At 44.4% G+C, this 15,966-nt stretch overlaps 1 protein-coding gene across 2 annotated transcripts in view; it reads right to left on the reverse strand.

Annotated features, from left to right (window-relative positions):
• The window catches only part of minpp1b (multiple inositol-polyphosphate phosphatase 1b), a 94,104-nt gene that overhangs the window by 62,140 nt on the left and 15,998 nt on the right, over positions 1 to 15,966 (reverse strand). For both annotated transcript variants that reach the window (XM_085994875.1, XM_085994876.1), the window contains exons 2-3: positions 8,195 to 8,292; positions 5,499 to 5,632 (exon numbers count right to left, since the gene is read on the reverse strand). In XM_085994875.1, the coding sequence (XP_085851001.1) occupies positions 5,499 to 5,632; positions 8,195 to 8,292 (232 nt within the window). The remainder of the gene's footprint in view (positions 1 to 5,498; positions 5,633 to 8,194; positions 8,293 to 15,966) is intronic.

The raw sequence follows: 15,966 nt of genomic DNA on the forward strand, positions 1-15,966 counted from the left end.
AAGGAGATATTAGGACAAGTGACCAAAAGCTTGGTCAAAGAGATAGGTTTTAAGGAGTGTCATAAAGGAGGAAAGAGATATGTAGCGAGGCTTAGAGGTTTAGGGAAGGAATTCCAGAGCTGAAGGCATGGCCGCTAATAGTGGAGTTATTCAACTTGGGGATGCTCAAGAGGCCAGAATTAGAGGAGCGCAGAGGGGCAAAGCCAGCTAAAGGATAATGGAGGAATATTAATGGGAACATTCAGCTTCTTCCAGCCACATCAGCTAGCCCATCATCTTGACCACTTTCTAAGTCAAGTCTCAAATATCCTGAATTAACCTTTCCGATAGGCACTTTGTGCCTTGGGCTTTCCAGCCTGTTTGGCTGAGTGCTAAATCTGTAGAAAGATGTTGAAGATTATCACCTCAGGTCTACCTTCCAGTTAAACTCGTATTAGTTCCCCAGTATTTTCCACCCTTCCTCCAATCCAGATCACAGTGCACGTGGAGCTCCCCCTCGCATTTGCTGCAACCTCCGTTGTGAACAAGCCTCTCCTACTTATTAATTAGCATGGCAGGAGGGGAGTGGAGGACCATCTTACAGCAGGGGGAGAATGTGGGGCTCAGCTACACAAGGCACTGAGGAACGGCACCTGACATTTAGATAGTAACCGTAGAGTGCCGGGTGTGCCGGATGTTTTTACACCAGCGGAGTAGGCTCGGTGCCACAAAGTACCTTTTTCTGCCAAGTTGCTAGCAGTAGTGCCCGAAGAGCAAGGCTCAATTCCAGGAGACTCCTGGACAATCCAGGAGGGTCAGCAACCCTACTCCCAACTCGCACTACTTGCATTTAACATTATCCTATGACCAGCACAATTTCTAAGTGGAATCTCAAATGTGGAAATGAGCTGCCTTATTAACCATTAAAACTGTTACATAACCTTGTCCTGCACAATATGCTAGTGGTTGGAGGCTACAGATCAAACACTGAACAGGAACTTTGAATGGTGCAGCTTGCACTAGCCAATAAACTAAGGTTGCCAACTCTGGTTGGCCATATTCCAAGAGGTTTCATCACATGACCTCCCACCATCCTGCCCTGCCACTGGTCGCCCGATAGGTCCTCCCTCGCGGTGCATCAGGCCAATTGAAAAGCCTACAGTCTCTTGGTTACCTGATTGGATGGTTCTTGGCAGTCAGTCAAACAGACTTTTTGTCCCCCGCCCCCTCTCCAACATTTTTATAGCTAATAAATGAAAAATGTTCAAAGAAAATACAATTTATTTTTGAATTCCCTGTGATTTTTCTCCTGCGTTGCCCTCAGCAGTGTTCTGGAGATTAATCTTAACATTTCTGGAGACTCCAGGACAATCCTGGAGGGTTGGTTACTCGACAATAAATGGCAAATTGTGCTTGCTGAATCGGCAACGTCTGCAAACAAATGAGCTTCAATAAAACATGGAAAGACTTTTATTTGGAGTGCATTGTATAAACTGAAAAGTCATGTTACTACCCTATGTTCCACAGTACTGACTTCAAAGGAAAAAAAACTAGGTAGAATGTTACAAGATAACATGTTCTTTCTATTTATCTTCCAGTAATGTTTATGCTAGGGTTCAAGAATCCAAACCTGTTGAGCAACTCTTGTTCAATTTAACTTATCCATTATCAGCATTATTATTTTCCTAATATGGACATACACTGCCAGAATAATTTAAATGTCTTAACACATCTGCTGATAGTTCAGCATACTGCCAGGACAACTACATACGTGCCAAGCAAGAAACCTAGCAAAAGCTAACAGCTGAAAAACATCTGTGAACTTAGGCCTAATGACACATGAAGGCAAAAAGTTAAGACTGAAAGTGCAATGGAACCCTCCCTATCTCTGTAACCTCCTCCAGCCCTATGAATCTCCGAGATCTCTGCACTCCTCTAATTCTGTCCTCTTTGCTCATCCCCGATTTTCATCGCTGCACCACTGGCAGCCAGGCCTTCAGCTGCCTAGGCCCGAAGCTCTGGAATTCCCTCCCTAAACCTCTCCGCCTCTCTACCTCGCTCTTCTCCTTTAAGACGCTCCTTAAAACCAACCTCTTTAACCAAGCTTTTGGTCACTTATCCTGATAACTCCTTATGCGGCTCAGTGTCAAATTTTGTTTGGTAACGCTCCTGTGAAGCGCCTTGGGACGTTAAAGTCGCTATATAAATGCAAGTTGTTATTCTTCTTTATGGTACAGAAAGAGAGTACAGGCTACACACTGGAACCTACATTACATCCAAAAATTGCTTGGGCAGGACAAAGATGCATTGGAGATTTCTGTAATAAGATACCATTTCTGGTGGAACCTCTCTAGATTAATATAGGGCCCAAGTACACCAATGTGATTAGTCATTGGCTTTGGCAGGGAATTCACTCACCAGACCTTGAATGCGGTCTTAAGGATAGTTATCTTCTAGGTTAGGAGTTCAATGTCACAGGAAACCCTGAGCTGGAAAGAGATAGGGAGGTGGGATGCTTATACAGAACTAAATTTATCTCCCAGAGACAAACAAGAGCTTCGTAAAAGGGTTTGATTTTTCAATTCCCTTTAGAATACGTTGGCACCAGAGGTGCTTCTTCTGCACAGTGTAAAATGAAAAATAGAATGGCTGACCAGGTGATTATTCATGGTGCCCTATCACCATCTGCTGACAGAAATACTGTACAGCATCAACAACAAAGTCTTGGATTTGACCAAATAAAATTAAAAATAATGTCCCTTCAAGGGGAGTGCAAGTTCAGTTTTGTTTTTAAATCCTCTTCCGAGGACCTTGATAGCTTTCTCAGAAAATATCTCATTTCCTATTCGTTGGAAGTGCCCTTTGGGAAAGGCCAGCTTTTTCACCTCTTGGCTGAGTCTCCTGTTTGGCTATTTCTGTCACCTGTGCACAGATCAAACTCGTAGGATATTACTGCCCCATACCTGAAAGGTGAGCAGGCATCCTGCTGCTGAGGTGTGTGAGAAGACTTCAACTCTGCTTGGCCTCCATTTTTCCCCCTGCCTTCCTAAGGGTGCATTTACATTACAGTTACCAGCCTGACAGCAGTGGCTGCAGTTTGCGTTCCAGCCAAGCAGAACCCGATTTACATTGCTTGGCTCTTGCCTGGCTGGAACTTTTAAATGGACCCCTTGAACACCTTACAGGCTAATTTTCAGACTGCACTGGATTTACAGTCCATGTGATGCTGAACCAAAGTGGGACGAGACTATCCCCGCCAAGGACTCTTGCCCCGCTTTGCTCTGGAATAGGCCAAAGCTCACTGGAAGGGGTGGTCTCATGGGTCAGACACTAATTTACACTGTAAGTTTGCACAGGTTTAAAGTAGAAATTGCTTTGCACCAGCACCAAACATGCATTGTAAATGTATCCTTAATCTCAAGTTATGGATGAGGAGGGCCTTTAGTCCATCCTAGCTCATCCGTGCGGAAAGATCCGAATTACACTCAGCCTTTTGTCTCCACTATCCTACCCAGAGGTCCATTCTGTGTCGATCACTTTTTGTGAAGATGAGCTTTCTGATTTTTATTCTAAATTTGCCTTTTATGCATTTGAATTTACGCTCCCTTGTTCCATGGTCACATTTCAGTTTGAAGTAGTCTTCCATATTTACCTTTTCTATACCATTCCCTATACAATGTGTTTTCATTACATGCTGTCTCATTTGGCCTCCTTTTGTGACCAAAAAGCCCAAATTATTACAGTCTTTCCTTGCAACTCAGCCCTCCGAAGCAATGAATCAGCCTTGTGCTCCTCTGTGCTCTGGGCCTGAATATCTTGCTCATGTCTCGATGACATCTCTCAACTTCACTCAGATGGCCTGATTGATGTTGGAAAATTTACAATGAGGGGACTCGTGGTCACTCCTCCACCTGTCGGCTACATTGGTTCTAGGTGAATGAGTGTGAGCAGCCTTGATCTAGTTCCTGCTGGCCCTGAGGCCACAGCATGAATCTGAAGCCTAATTTGTCATTAATTAGCAATCAGCGAGGCCATAGATATGGGAAATGGAAATAAATTCACAATGCTGCAGTAGTGGATCACTGTTGTGAGTTTGGGACTGAGGCACACTGCTGGGACAGAGCTTTTACTTTGCATCTAATAGTGTGCACCTGACTCGAGAGCACTTGACGCTGCCACTGGGGGCAAGAAGTGATCCATTCCTCAGGACTAACATGCTTTACCTTGATGAGCACAAAATTAAGAAAGAAAGAAAAGTTATGGCCTCGAGGAAAGATGAAATGACTTCATGTAACCAACTGCAACATGGGTTAAAGGGAAGACCAGCGGTAACTGGGGCATCTATTGCCTTCCATTTGCTAAAACTGCAGCATAGATCTCGAATGTTTAAATGACAAACATAGTTACTGTCCTATTGGGTACCACCAACAATGTGATATGCTCAAGGGGCTATTTTCATTTGAACAGAGGAGATTATGGGGTGATTTGATAGAGGAGTTTAAAATTTGAAGGAATGGAACAGATTAGAAATAAACAGATCGTTTCCAGTGGTTTAAGGGGTGGAGAATGAGGGGACATACATACAAGATTAACTGTAAGCGATTCAGGACAGAGAGCAGGAAAAACCTTCCAACACGGAGTGTTAGGATTGGCCAGTGTTTCCGCTCCTGGTACACTATCCATTGCCCCATTCTGGATTAGTCTTTTCTGTGATGCTCCCTCGAGGTTCAACAGCCCACTGACAGTCATTGACTATGATGAAGAATGGTCTATCGGGCGAGATACTGGAGGTAACTGGTTCCTGTTGAATCTAACCCCAGCAAAGAGAAAGAGGGGAGGGAAAGAATGGCCACTTGGCCAAAGTACCAGAGAGCAAGTGCAGTAAGGAGAGTAGAAAGGGAGGGGTTAAACAGCCACTTGGACCAGATACCAGAGGGCAACTGTGGAATTGCACCCCTGCAAGGAGAGGAAGAGGAGAGGCCACTTGGGTGAGGTACGGGAGGGCAACCAGTGCCAATGGAGTTGTGCACCAGCAAGGAGGATGATGGGAGGAGAAGGGGAAAAAAAGAAAAAAAACAGGAAAAACTGAAAAGTATCAAAAAAATTGGAAAGAGACAGATGCACCTTTAAGAGGAAATATGAAGTGAGAAATTGAGGTTTGCAGAAATACAAAAAACAGAACTGAAAGAGAGGGGATAAAGGCCAGGATGTGCTCAGGAGGCTAATAATAGTAGGACTAGATGTGGAAAGGTTAAGACGGTTGCATTTTAATTCAGGTTAACTGGAGCTATTTCCAGGGCTCCAGTCAACTCTTGGATTAAGTGGGATGGACTTCAGGAGTAAACCGCTGCATAGAAATAAATCGCAAAATGAGTGTATCTGAATATAAAAAGCTGCAAGCCTTTGAGCCGTGTTCATTGACTGATAAACGTGCACTAGCACCATGGAACTCTGATTAGGCTGATGCAATGACTGTTAATCCATTATTGTGACATGTTTCAGAGATATGTGACCTTTACCTCTCACTCTCCTCGATGGCCAGGTCCAAATACTGGAATATATCTTGAAACAACTTGCAGCTGGAGAGACTATTAATCTTATATCCATAGCTTCTCTTCCAGTATTGCTTAAGATCACCCAAATATTCCAATACCTGAGAGACAAATGGATAATTGGAATAGTTAATATCAGTTTTTTTTTTTGTATTTCACAATGAAAACATTGCTCTGCACTAATTAATCCTTTTTAGAGTAAAGAATCTAAATATAAATTAACGGGCCTTGCAGTCACAGCCCGCAAATGTGCTGGAGCTAAACAAATATTTCCTCCTTTGTAGTGCCACATCATCTGATTGCCTATTTGGAGTGTGATAAATCATTTGAAGTGTAGTGGACTGTACACGCTCCTTTTTAACAGTGAGAAGTGAAATAACCACTTGACAGACTCACACTGTAAAATGCGGTGTAATCTTGCAGTTGCTGTTCTGTTCGATAAACTGTATTGGTGCTAAAATCACAGCCTTGTATTTGGATGATTCACTGGGCTTAGATGTGGCAGATTCGATAGTAAGTCAGGTTTGTTTCAATCTGAGTTTGCTGATCGCAGCTGGTACAACAGTAGCGGGCACTACTGGAGCCCTGCTGGAGAAACGATCATTATCCAATGATCCCTGCTGGAGATACCATCGTTATCCAATGATCCCTGCTGGAGATAGCATCGTTATCCAATGATCCCTGCTGGAGAAATGATCGTTATCCAATGATCCCTGCTAGCGATACTATCGTTATCCAATGATCCCTGCTGGAGATAGCATCGTTATCCAATGATCCCTGCTGGAGATAGCATCGTTATCCAATGATCCCTGCTGGAGATAGCATCGTTATCCAATGATCCCTGCTGGAGAAACGATCGTTATCCAATGATCCCTGGAGAAACGATCGTTATCCAATGATCCCTGCTGGAGAAACGATCGTTATCCAATGATCCCTGCTGGAGATAGCATCGTTATCCAATGATCCCTGCTGGAGAAACGATCGTTATCCAATGATCCCTGCTGGAGATAGCATCGTTATCCAATGATCCCTGCTGGAGAAACGATCGTTATCCAATGATCCCTGCTGGAGAGACGATCGTTCCAATGATCCCTGCTGGAGATACAGTCATTATCCAATGATTCCTGCTGGAGATAAGGTCATTATCCAATAATCCCTGTTGGAGATACGGTCATTATCCAATAATCCCTGTTGGAGATACGGTCATTATCCAATGATCCCTGTTGGAGATACGGTCATTATCCAATAATCCCTGCTGGAGATACGGTCATTATCCAATAATCCCTGTTGGAGATACGGTCATTATCCAATGATCCCTGCTGGAGATACAGTCGTTATTTAATGATTCCTGCTGGAGATATGATTGTTCCAATGATCCCTGCTGGAGATACAATCGCTATCCAATGATTCCTGTTGGAGATATGATTGTTCCAATGATCCCTGCTGGAGGTGCTGGTGCTTGGATGCCGTGAGAGGTACGGTTTGGCTGTGGTTTTCTTCCTGCCTACCCGACCCTCATTGTCAAGACACACAAATGAACAATGGCCATATGGGAAAAAATACTGGACACTGCCTTCAGGAGGGCAGGGAAGAAAAGTTAGCAAGAAAACTGATGGGAAAAAGACAGCCAGAAACTCATTTGTGGTTTACACACATTAGTGACTCGTGACCTTCACCACACGGACTGCAGCGGTTCAAGAAGGTAGCTCACCACCACCTTCTCAAGGGCAACTAGGGTTGGGCAATAAACGTGGCCTTACCAGCAATGCCCACACCCAGAGAATGAAATTTTAAAAAGTCGTATCCACAAGCGTTCAGCAGGTGAAGTGACAATTTCAGAATGTGGCTATGGAGAAAATGAGACCAAGGAGGACCTCTACTTAACTGACTTCAGGATAAGCATAAGATCCCTGATGAGCCTGGAGGTTTGGTCTACAGTACTGTTCCAGAATAATTGCAAATCAAACTGCAGAAATGTAAACTGCTATTCTTGCTGCAGTACTGGTGAGGTTCTAAAGGTTCTAAGTGCAGCAGGGAGTGTTCAATATTGAGAATGTAAAAGATTCCATGACTCTATTTCAAAGACGCGCAAGAGAGTTATCCCCGGTGTCCTGGCCAATATTTATCCCTCAACCAACACCACAGATTATCTGGTCATTTTCACATTGCTGTTTGTGGGACCTTACTCTGCACAAACTGGCTGCCACATTTCCTACTATACAACAGTGACTACACTTCAAAAATACTTAATTGGCTGTAAAGCGCTTTGGGACGTCCTGAGGTTGTGAAAGGCGCTATATAAATGGAAGTTCCTTCTTTCTTTTCTTCCAGATACGGAAATTAGTAAATAACAAAAAAACAACTTGTTATTTGAAGTTTTAACTCTTCCTCCAGAGACCCATAATTTCAGGCTCTGTGTAGGTGCCCAGTCTTCCAGCTTCAGCAGTGAGTCGAGTCCCTATATAACATTGAATGGATCAGAGGACCACTGCTCATTTTCACCTCGTCTGTTAAGTAGTCCTGAGTCAACAAGGTGCCTGCTTCACTGATAGATGAGGAGTCCGCTGCTTAAATAATGTTATTTTTTGCTAACATTCATTTTGAAGGACATATCTGGAAAGTTTCACTCAGAAATATTGATGAGTTTTACTTTCTATTTTTACCTCCACATCTTCCTTATCCAAAAGGTCACACCAGGGGGAAACTATGCCTTTAAGGATGAACTCATAGGTGCAGAGGTAAAATGCTGCTTCCACCATATCTGCAATACAAAAAGAAAACAAGCATACTTAAACCATGTTCCAATGGTACTGAGACAACAGATTATAATTCAGTCATACTTTATCGAGCATAAGTCAGAGGAGTTGATTTATTTTTATTAAATAATAATCATGTACACACAAAAGCTAAAGCTCAGCAAGGAGAACAATGAACAAGGAATGTTTCTTTACTAATCAATCTGATTGAATATACAGATTAGCTTTAAATTCATTCCAAAGCTTTGCCTATTAAGAAGTCAATTGTTAATTCTAGCCATTCTAAATTTATAGACAGGGCTTACAGCATTAGTTCGGTGAAATGCTTATGCCAGCACACAAGTGGCACTTCTGTCTCACTCTCCCTCTCTAAGCAGTCTGTCACATTGCATGGGCAGAGAAACCAGAATGAGAACCTCAGTTTAGCATCACCTAGTGGTCCGCACTACACATGACAGCAAATCTACAAAATGGACACAAGGGGACGCAATTTTCATCTTCAGTTCTATTCTAGTTGACACTGCTTTAAGACGTGCCAGAAAACCAAGAGCAAACAGTGCATAATTTTCACGTGGAGCCTTATTTGCATAATGACTCACAATTTCAGTTGGAAATTCCGCTGATCCTAGAGACGACGTCACTTGTGGGAGATGAAAACTGCGTGCAAGTCAAATTTAAAGGGATGGGGACAATTAAAGGGGAGTGTCACAAGGAGGGCATTAATAGGCATCTCATCCCTTCAGCAACCTCTGCCATGGCTGAAGGGGAATGGGATTAAGAAGTGGCAGGCCAGGATGAAGGGAAAGCGGCCCTTGGATGTAGGTATGAGTGCAGACACGCAACGGTGGAGCACTTGGCCTCCCCTTTGATGGCTGCTGCACAAGATGCTTGCAAGGAAGGGTTTCCTCGGTGCCACTCTGCTGCACCATCCCATAGCTCAGCACTGCAGCAAGAAGGTGCAGTCCACGTTCAGGCCACAGCTGAGCATTACTGTACCTTCACGTGTTCAAGCTCCGTGCTGCAAGGTAGTCACTGGTGTCCTTGCAGCAGAAGGCAGGTCTCCGCATCAGAGATGGGGGCCGTAGCGAGATATTATATTAGAACGGGTCAGTTACCAATCCTTTCCTTCATCCGTGCAAAGTAACATAGCCTACTTACTTTTCACGAATGCATGTACTCCTGTACAACATAGCCAGAGGCTGAGCTATCTTGCGTCATTCAATAGCTATGCCCTTATACTCCAGGATGGTCTACCTGTAATCAATGGCAACTAGGAATCGGCAACAAATGCCAGCCTCGCTAGTGACACCCACATCCTGAAGAATGATAAATTATTTCCAAAAATGAAACAATTTGCAAAAGGAAAAAAATAAGCTATTTTAAGATTAATGCAAAATTCTCATTGAATAAGGGAGCATTTCACAAGAATAAGTTCAAACCTCACTGACTAAACCCAGTTCATTCAGTAAATATGTCAGTTAATAAGTATCTTTCAGTTTATTTTCTGAAAAATGTCTGTTCATAATCAGTTCTATCAAAATGTACTGTGGTGTAAAATCTGGTGTATAAGTCAGGTCTCCGTGCATGGTCTCATGTTGTGCACTTATAAAGAAGTGACTTGCATGATTTTCAGACAGCAAACTAGATGATCTGTCATAGCCGCGCTGATGGGTAGTCCAGGACTTATGAGCAGGTTTTTTTTTCTACCAGGGTCCTGCTGCAGCCTATACAGCTCACCCATCGTTGAAGTAAAGCAAATTTACTGAAGCAATAACTTGCATGAGGTAATAATATGACAAGTTTTACTGATAAAGAAAGATCCATGGTCTCACAGATCCAAAATGTTGTAGTACTATTTACAAAACCCTTGACAAAGTTTCTTAAGATGGAAGTTCTACTGCACAGAAACAGGCCATTTGACCCAACTGGTATATGCCGTCATTTATGCTGCACATGAGCCTCCTCCCAACCTTCTTCATCTAACCCTATCAGCATAACTTTCTATTCCTTTCTCCCTCATGTACTTATCTAGCTTCCCCTTAAATATATTTATGCTATTTGCCTCAACTATTCCGTGTGGTAACGCATTCCACATTCTGACCACTCTCTGGGTAAAGAAGTTTCTCCTGAATTCCCTATTGGATTTATTAGTGACTATCTTATATTTATGACCTCTCATTTTGGACTCCCCCACAAGTGGAAACATTTTGTCTACATCTGCCCTATCAAACCCTTTCAGAATTTTAAAGACCTCTATCAGGTCACCCCTCAGCCTTCTATTTTTTTTTTTTTTTTATAAAAGAGAAGAGAACCCAGCCTGTTCAGCCTTTCCTGATAAGTATATCCTCTCAGTTCTGGCATCATCCTTGTGAAACTTTTTTGCACCTTCACTTATGTCACTGTATCCTTTTTATAATATGGAGACCAGAACTGTGCACAGTACTCCCAAGTGTGGTCTAACCAAGGTTTGATACAAGTTTAACATAATTTCAGTGCTTTTCAGTTTTATCCCTCTAGAAATGAACCCCAGTGCTTGGTGTGCTTTTTTATAGCCTTATTAACGTGCGTCGCTATTTTTAGTGATTTGTGAATGTGTACCCCTAGATCCCTTTGCTCTTCTACTCCATTTAGCCTCTTATTTTCCAAGGAGTATGTGGTTTCTTTATTCTTCCTACCAAAATGCACCACCTCACGCTTATCTATATTGAAATTCATTTGCCAATTACATGCCCATTCTGCTAATTGACTCATGTCTTCTTGTATTTTGTCACATTCTTCCTTTGTGTTATCTACAACCCCCAATTTGGTATCGCCCACAATTTTTGAAATTGTACTTCTGATTTCCGAGTCCAAATCGTAAATTGTGAACAACAGTGGTCCCAGCACCAATCCCTGTGGAACATCACTTTTGGCAGTCTGAGTAGCTACCCTTAACCCCTATAGACATAGAAACATAGAAGATAGGAGCAGGAGTAGGCCATTCGGCCCCTCGAGCCTGTTCTGCCATTTAATGAGATCTTGGCTGATGATCCAAATTCAGTACCCTGTCCCTGCTTTCTCCCCATGTCCCTTGATCCCTTTAGCCTTAAGAAATATATCTAACACCTTGTTGAATATATTTAATGAATTGGCCTCAACTGCCTTGTGTGGTAGAGAATTCCACAGGTTCACCACTCTCTGGGTGAAGAAAGTCCTCCTCATCTCTGTCCTAAATGGCTTACTCCTTATCCTTAGACTGTGACCCCTGGTTCTGGACTCCCCTGCCATCGGGAACATCCTTCCTGCATCTGGTCTGTCCAGTCCTGTTAGAATTTTATAAATTTCAATGAGATCCCCTCTCATTCTTCTAAACTCTAGTGAATATAAGCCTAATCAACCCAATCTCCTGTACAACAGCAACAAGACATCCTTGCTCCTGTACTCGAATCCTCTCGCTACGAAGGCCAATATACCACTTGCCTTCTTAACCGCCTGCTGCACCTGCATGCTTACCTTCAGCGACTGGTGCACAAGGACACCCAGGTCTCGTTGCACTTCCCCTTTTCCCAATCTATTCCCGTTCAGATAATAATCTGTCTTCCTGTTTTTGCCACTGAAGTGGATAACCTCGCATTTATCCACATTATACTACATTTGCCATGCATCTGCCCAATCACCCAACCTGTCCAAATCATACTGGAGATTCTCTGCATCCTCCTCACAGCACACATGCCCACTCAGCTTTGTGTCATCTGCAAACTTGGAGATATTACATCTAGTTTATCTACAGGAACCTTTGGTTTATCCGGAGGTTGTATGTCCGGAAACCTCGATCTACTGGCAGAAATCAGGAGCCGTTTTGTTAGGTTTTTTTTCTTCTCGTGGCTTTGTTTTCAACAGTCGGGCTCTGGAAAGTCTCTCTGAAGCTGTTGCTAAGCTACAGAGACGCTTCCAAGGTACGGCCGACTGTTTACAAGCTGTTGCTAAGCAACAGTGTTTGTTGTCAGATACGGAGATGAAAACCTCCGTATGCTTCAACATTAACTTTGTATGTCCGGCAGTTTTGATAGATCGGTAACAGCTCGGTCCTGTCGGTGCTGGATATAACAAAGTTTCCTGTACTTTGTTTCCTGTTTTGTAGCCAGCTTGCTATTCATTCTGCTATGGTTGTGGTGATTGAAGGTCATCGCTGCAGGAGTTCCTCAGGGCAGTGTCCTAGGCCCAACCATCTTCAGCTACTTCATCAATGACCTTCCCTCCAAAATAAGGTCAGAAATGGGGATGTTCACTGATGACTGCACAGTGTTCAGTGCCATTCACAACTCCTCAGTGGGGAGACCAAACGCAGATTGGGTGACCACTTTGCGGAACACCTCCATTCAGTCCGTAAGGGTGACCCCAAGCTTCCGGTCACCTGTCATTTTAATTCACCGCCCCATTCCCACTCAGACCTCACCATCCTCGGGCTCTTGCATTGTTCCATGGAAACCCAGCATAAGCTCGAGGAACAGCACCTCATCTTCCGATTAGGCACTTTACAGCCTTCCAGACTCAATATCGAGTTCAACAATTTCAGATCATAACCTCGGCCCCATTACATTTTTATATATTTTTTTTATCCACACCTTTGCTTTGTGCCCTTCCCCCTTTTTTTCTCTCCCACATGGCAGCTGTCTCTCATTCTGCCAGCGCATTTCACACCTCATCTAGAGCTGTCTTTTGTCCCTTTACTAGTCCTATCACCATCTCGTCTCGTTTTGAATACCTCTTAATGTCTCTTCACTTCTCTTTTGTTCTTTTATCTCCATTTTCCAGCCCCAAACTGGCCTTTTAATCTGTTTCATTTCCTGTGTTTTTTCAGTCCTGACGAAGGGTATCGACCTGAAACGTTGACTCTATTTCTCTCTCCATGGACGTTGCCTGGCCTGCTCAGTTTTTCCAGCATTTTCTGTTGTTATATCCTCAGATAATGAAGCAGTCCATGCCTGCAGGCAACAAGACCTGGACGACGTTCAGGCTTGGACTGATAAATGGCAGGTAACATTCGCGCCACAGAAGTGCCAGGCAATGACTAGCTCCAACAAGCGAGAGTCTAAACACCGCCCCTTGACATTCAATGGCATTACCATCACTGAATCCCCCACCATCAACATCCTGGGGGTCACCATTGACCAGAAACTTAACTGGACCAGCCACATAAATACTGTGGCAACAAGAGCAGGTCAGAGGCTAGGTATTTTCACTTTCGCTGGCTTTTTTTTCCCCCAGAGGCCAGTGTCAGGAGGAGCAGAGAGCGGCGGTACAGTGAGTACTTAAACTCACTTTCGCAGGCTTTTTTTACAGAGGCTTACCAATCTCACAGACCGGCGGTGGCACGATTGAAAAAGTGATGTGGGCAAGAGGAAGCAGCTGATTGGGCGAGTATGGCCAGGTGAGTATTTATACTACTCTATAGTTTGACAGTTAAGATTAATAGTTTATAAAATTTAGACGGTCTTAATTTTTGTGGTTATAGTTTCTAAGGTCTCTGTTGTGTATCGGGGAGTGCTAGTAACCAAGGGCCCTTGAGTATATCATTTAATTGTAGTGCAATTAGTGGTATTGAAGGGTAAGTCATGGCAGGACAGTTCGGCCCTGTGGCATGCTCTTCCTGCGCTATGTGGTAAATCAGGGACACTTCCTGTGTCCCTGACAAACATGTGTGCAGGAAGTGTATCCAGCTGCAGCTACTGACAGACCACATTGCGGCACTGGAGCTGCAAATGGATGCATGCTGGAGCATTCACAATGCTGAGGACATCGTGGATAGCACGTTTAGGGAGTTGGTCACACCGCAGGTAAAGGCTGCACAGGCAGGAAGGGAATGGGTGACCACCAGGCAGCGTAGTAGGCGCAGGCAGGTAGTGCAGGGGTCCCCTGTGGCCATCCCCCTCTCAAACAGATATACCACTTTGGATATTGTTGAGGGAGATGGCTTATCAGGGGAAGACAGCAGCAGCCAACTTCCTCGCACCATGGGTGGTTCTGCTGCACAGGACGGGAGGAAAAAGAGTGGGAGAGCTATAGTGATAGGGGATTCTATTGTAAGGGGAATAGATAGGCATTTCTGCGGCCGCAAACAAGACTCCAGGATGGTATGTTGTCTCCCTGGTGCAAGGGTCAAGGATGTCTCGGGGCGGCTGCAGGGCATTCTGGAGGGGGGAGGGTGAACAACCACTTGTCATTTAAAAATTATTATTTTTTAATTCATTGATGGGATGTGGGCGTCGCTGGCTAGGCCTGTATTTAGCGCCCATCCCTAATTGCCCTTGAGAAGATGGTGGTGAGCCGCCTTCTTGAACCGCTGCAGTCCATATGGTGTAGGTACACCCACAATGCTGTTAGGAAGGGAGTTCCAGGATTTTGGCCCAGCGACAGTGAAGGAACGGCGATACAGGTCCAAGTCAGGATGGTGTGTGGCTTGGAGGGGAACTTGTAGGTGGTGATGTTCCCATGCGTCTGCTGCCCTTGTCCTTCTAAGTGGTAGAGGTCGCGGGTTTGGAAGGTGCTGTTGAAGGAGCTTTGGTGAGTTGCTGCAGTGCATCTTGTAGATGGTACACACTGCAGCCACAGTGCGCCGGTGGTGGAGGGAGTGAATGTTGAAGGTGGTGGATGGAGTGCCAATCAAGCGGGCTGCTTTATCCTGAATGGTGTCGAGCTTCTTGAGTGTTGTTGGAGCTGCACTCATCCAGGCAAGTGGAGAGTATTCCATCACACTCCTGACCTCTGCCTTGTAGATGGTGGAAAGGCTTTGGGGAGTCAGGAGGTGAGACACTCGCCGCAGAATTCCCAGTCTCTGGCCTGCTCTTGTAGCCACAGTATTTATATGGCTGGTCCAGTTCAGTTTCTGATCAATGGTAACCCCCAGGATGTTGATAGTGGGGGATTCAGCGATGGTAATGCCATTGAATTTCAAGGGGAGATGGTTAGAGTCTCGCTTGTTGGAGATGGTCATTGCCTGGCACTTGTGTGGTGCGAATGTTACTTGCCACTTGTCAGCCGAAGTCTCAATGTTGTCCAGGTCTTGCTGCATATGGACACGGACTGCGTCAGTATCTGACGAGTCTCGAATGGTGCTGAACAGTGTGCAATCATCAGCGAACATCCCCACTTCTGACCTTATGATGGAGGGAAGGTCATTGATGAAACAGCTGAAGATGGTTGGGCCTAGGACACTGCCCTGAGGAACTCCTGCAGTGATGTCATGTGATTGAGATGAATGACCTCCAACAACCACAGCCAACTTCCTTTGTGCTAGGTATGATTCCAACCAATGGAGAGTTTTCCCCTTGATTCCCATTGACTTCAGTTTTGCTAGGGCTCCTTGGTGTATATAGGTACCAACAATATAGGTAAAAAACAGGATGAGGTCCTAAAAGCTGAATATAGGGAGTTCGGAGGTAAATTTAAAAATAGGCCCTCAAAGGTAGTAATCTCAGGATTGCTACCAGTGCCACGTGCTAGGCAGAGTAGAAATAGAAGGATATTTCAGATGAATACATGGCTAGAGGAATGGTGCAAGGGGGAGGGATTCAAATTCCTGGGACATTGGAACCGGTTCTGGGGGAGGTGGGACCAGTACAAACTGGACGGTTTGCAACTGGGCGGGACCGGGACCGATGTCCTAGGGGGGAGTGTTTGCTAGAGCTATTGGGGAGGGT

This window comes from Somniosus microcephalus, chromosome 8 (genome assembly GCF_052327205.1).
Source record: "Somniosus microcephalus isolate GS21.2 chromosome 8, FLI_Smic_1.0, whole genome shotgun sequence".
NCBI classification, from domain to species: domain Eukaryota; kingdom Metazoa; phylum Chordata; class Chondrichthyes; order Squaliformes; family Somniosidae; genus Somniosus; species Somniosus microcephalus.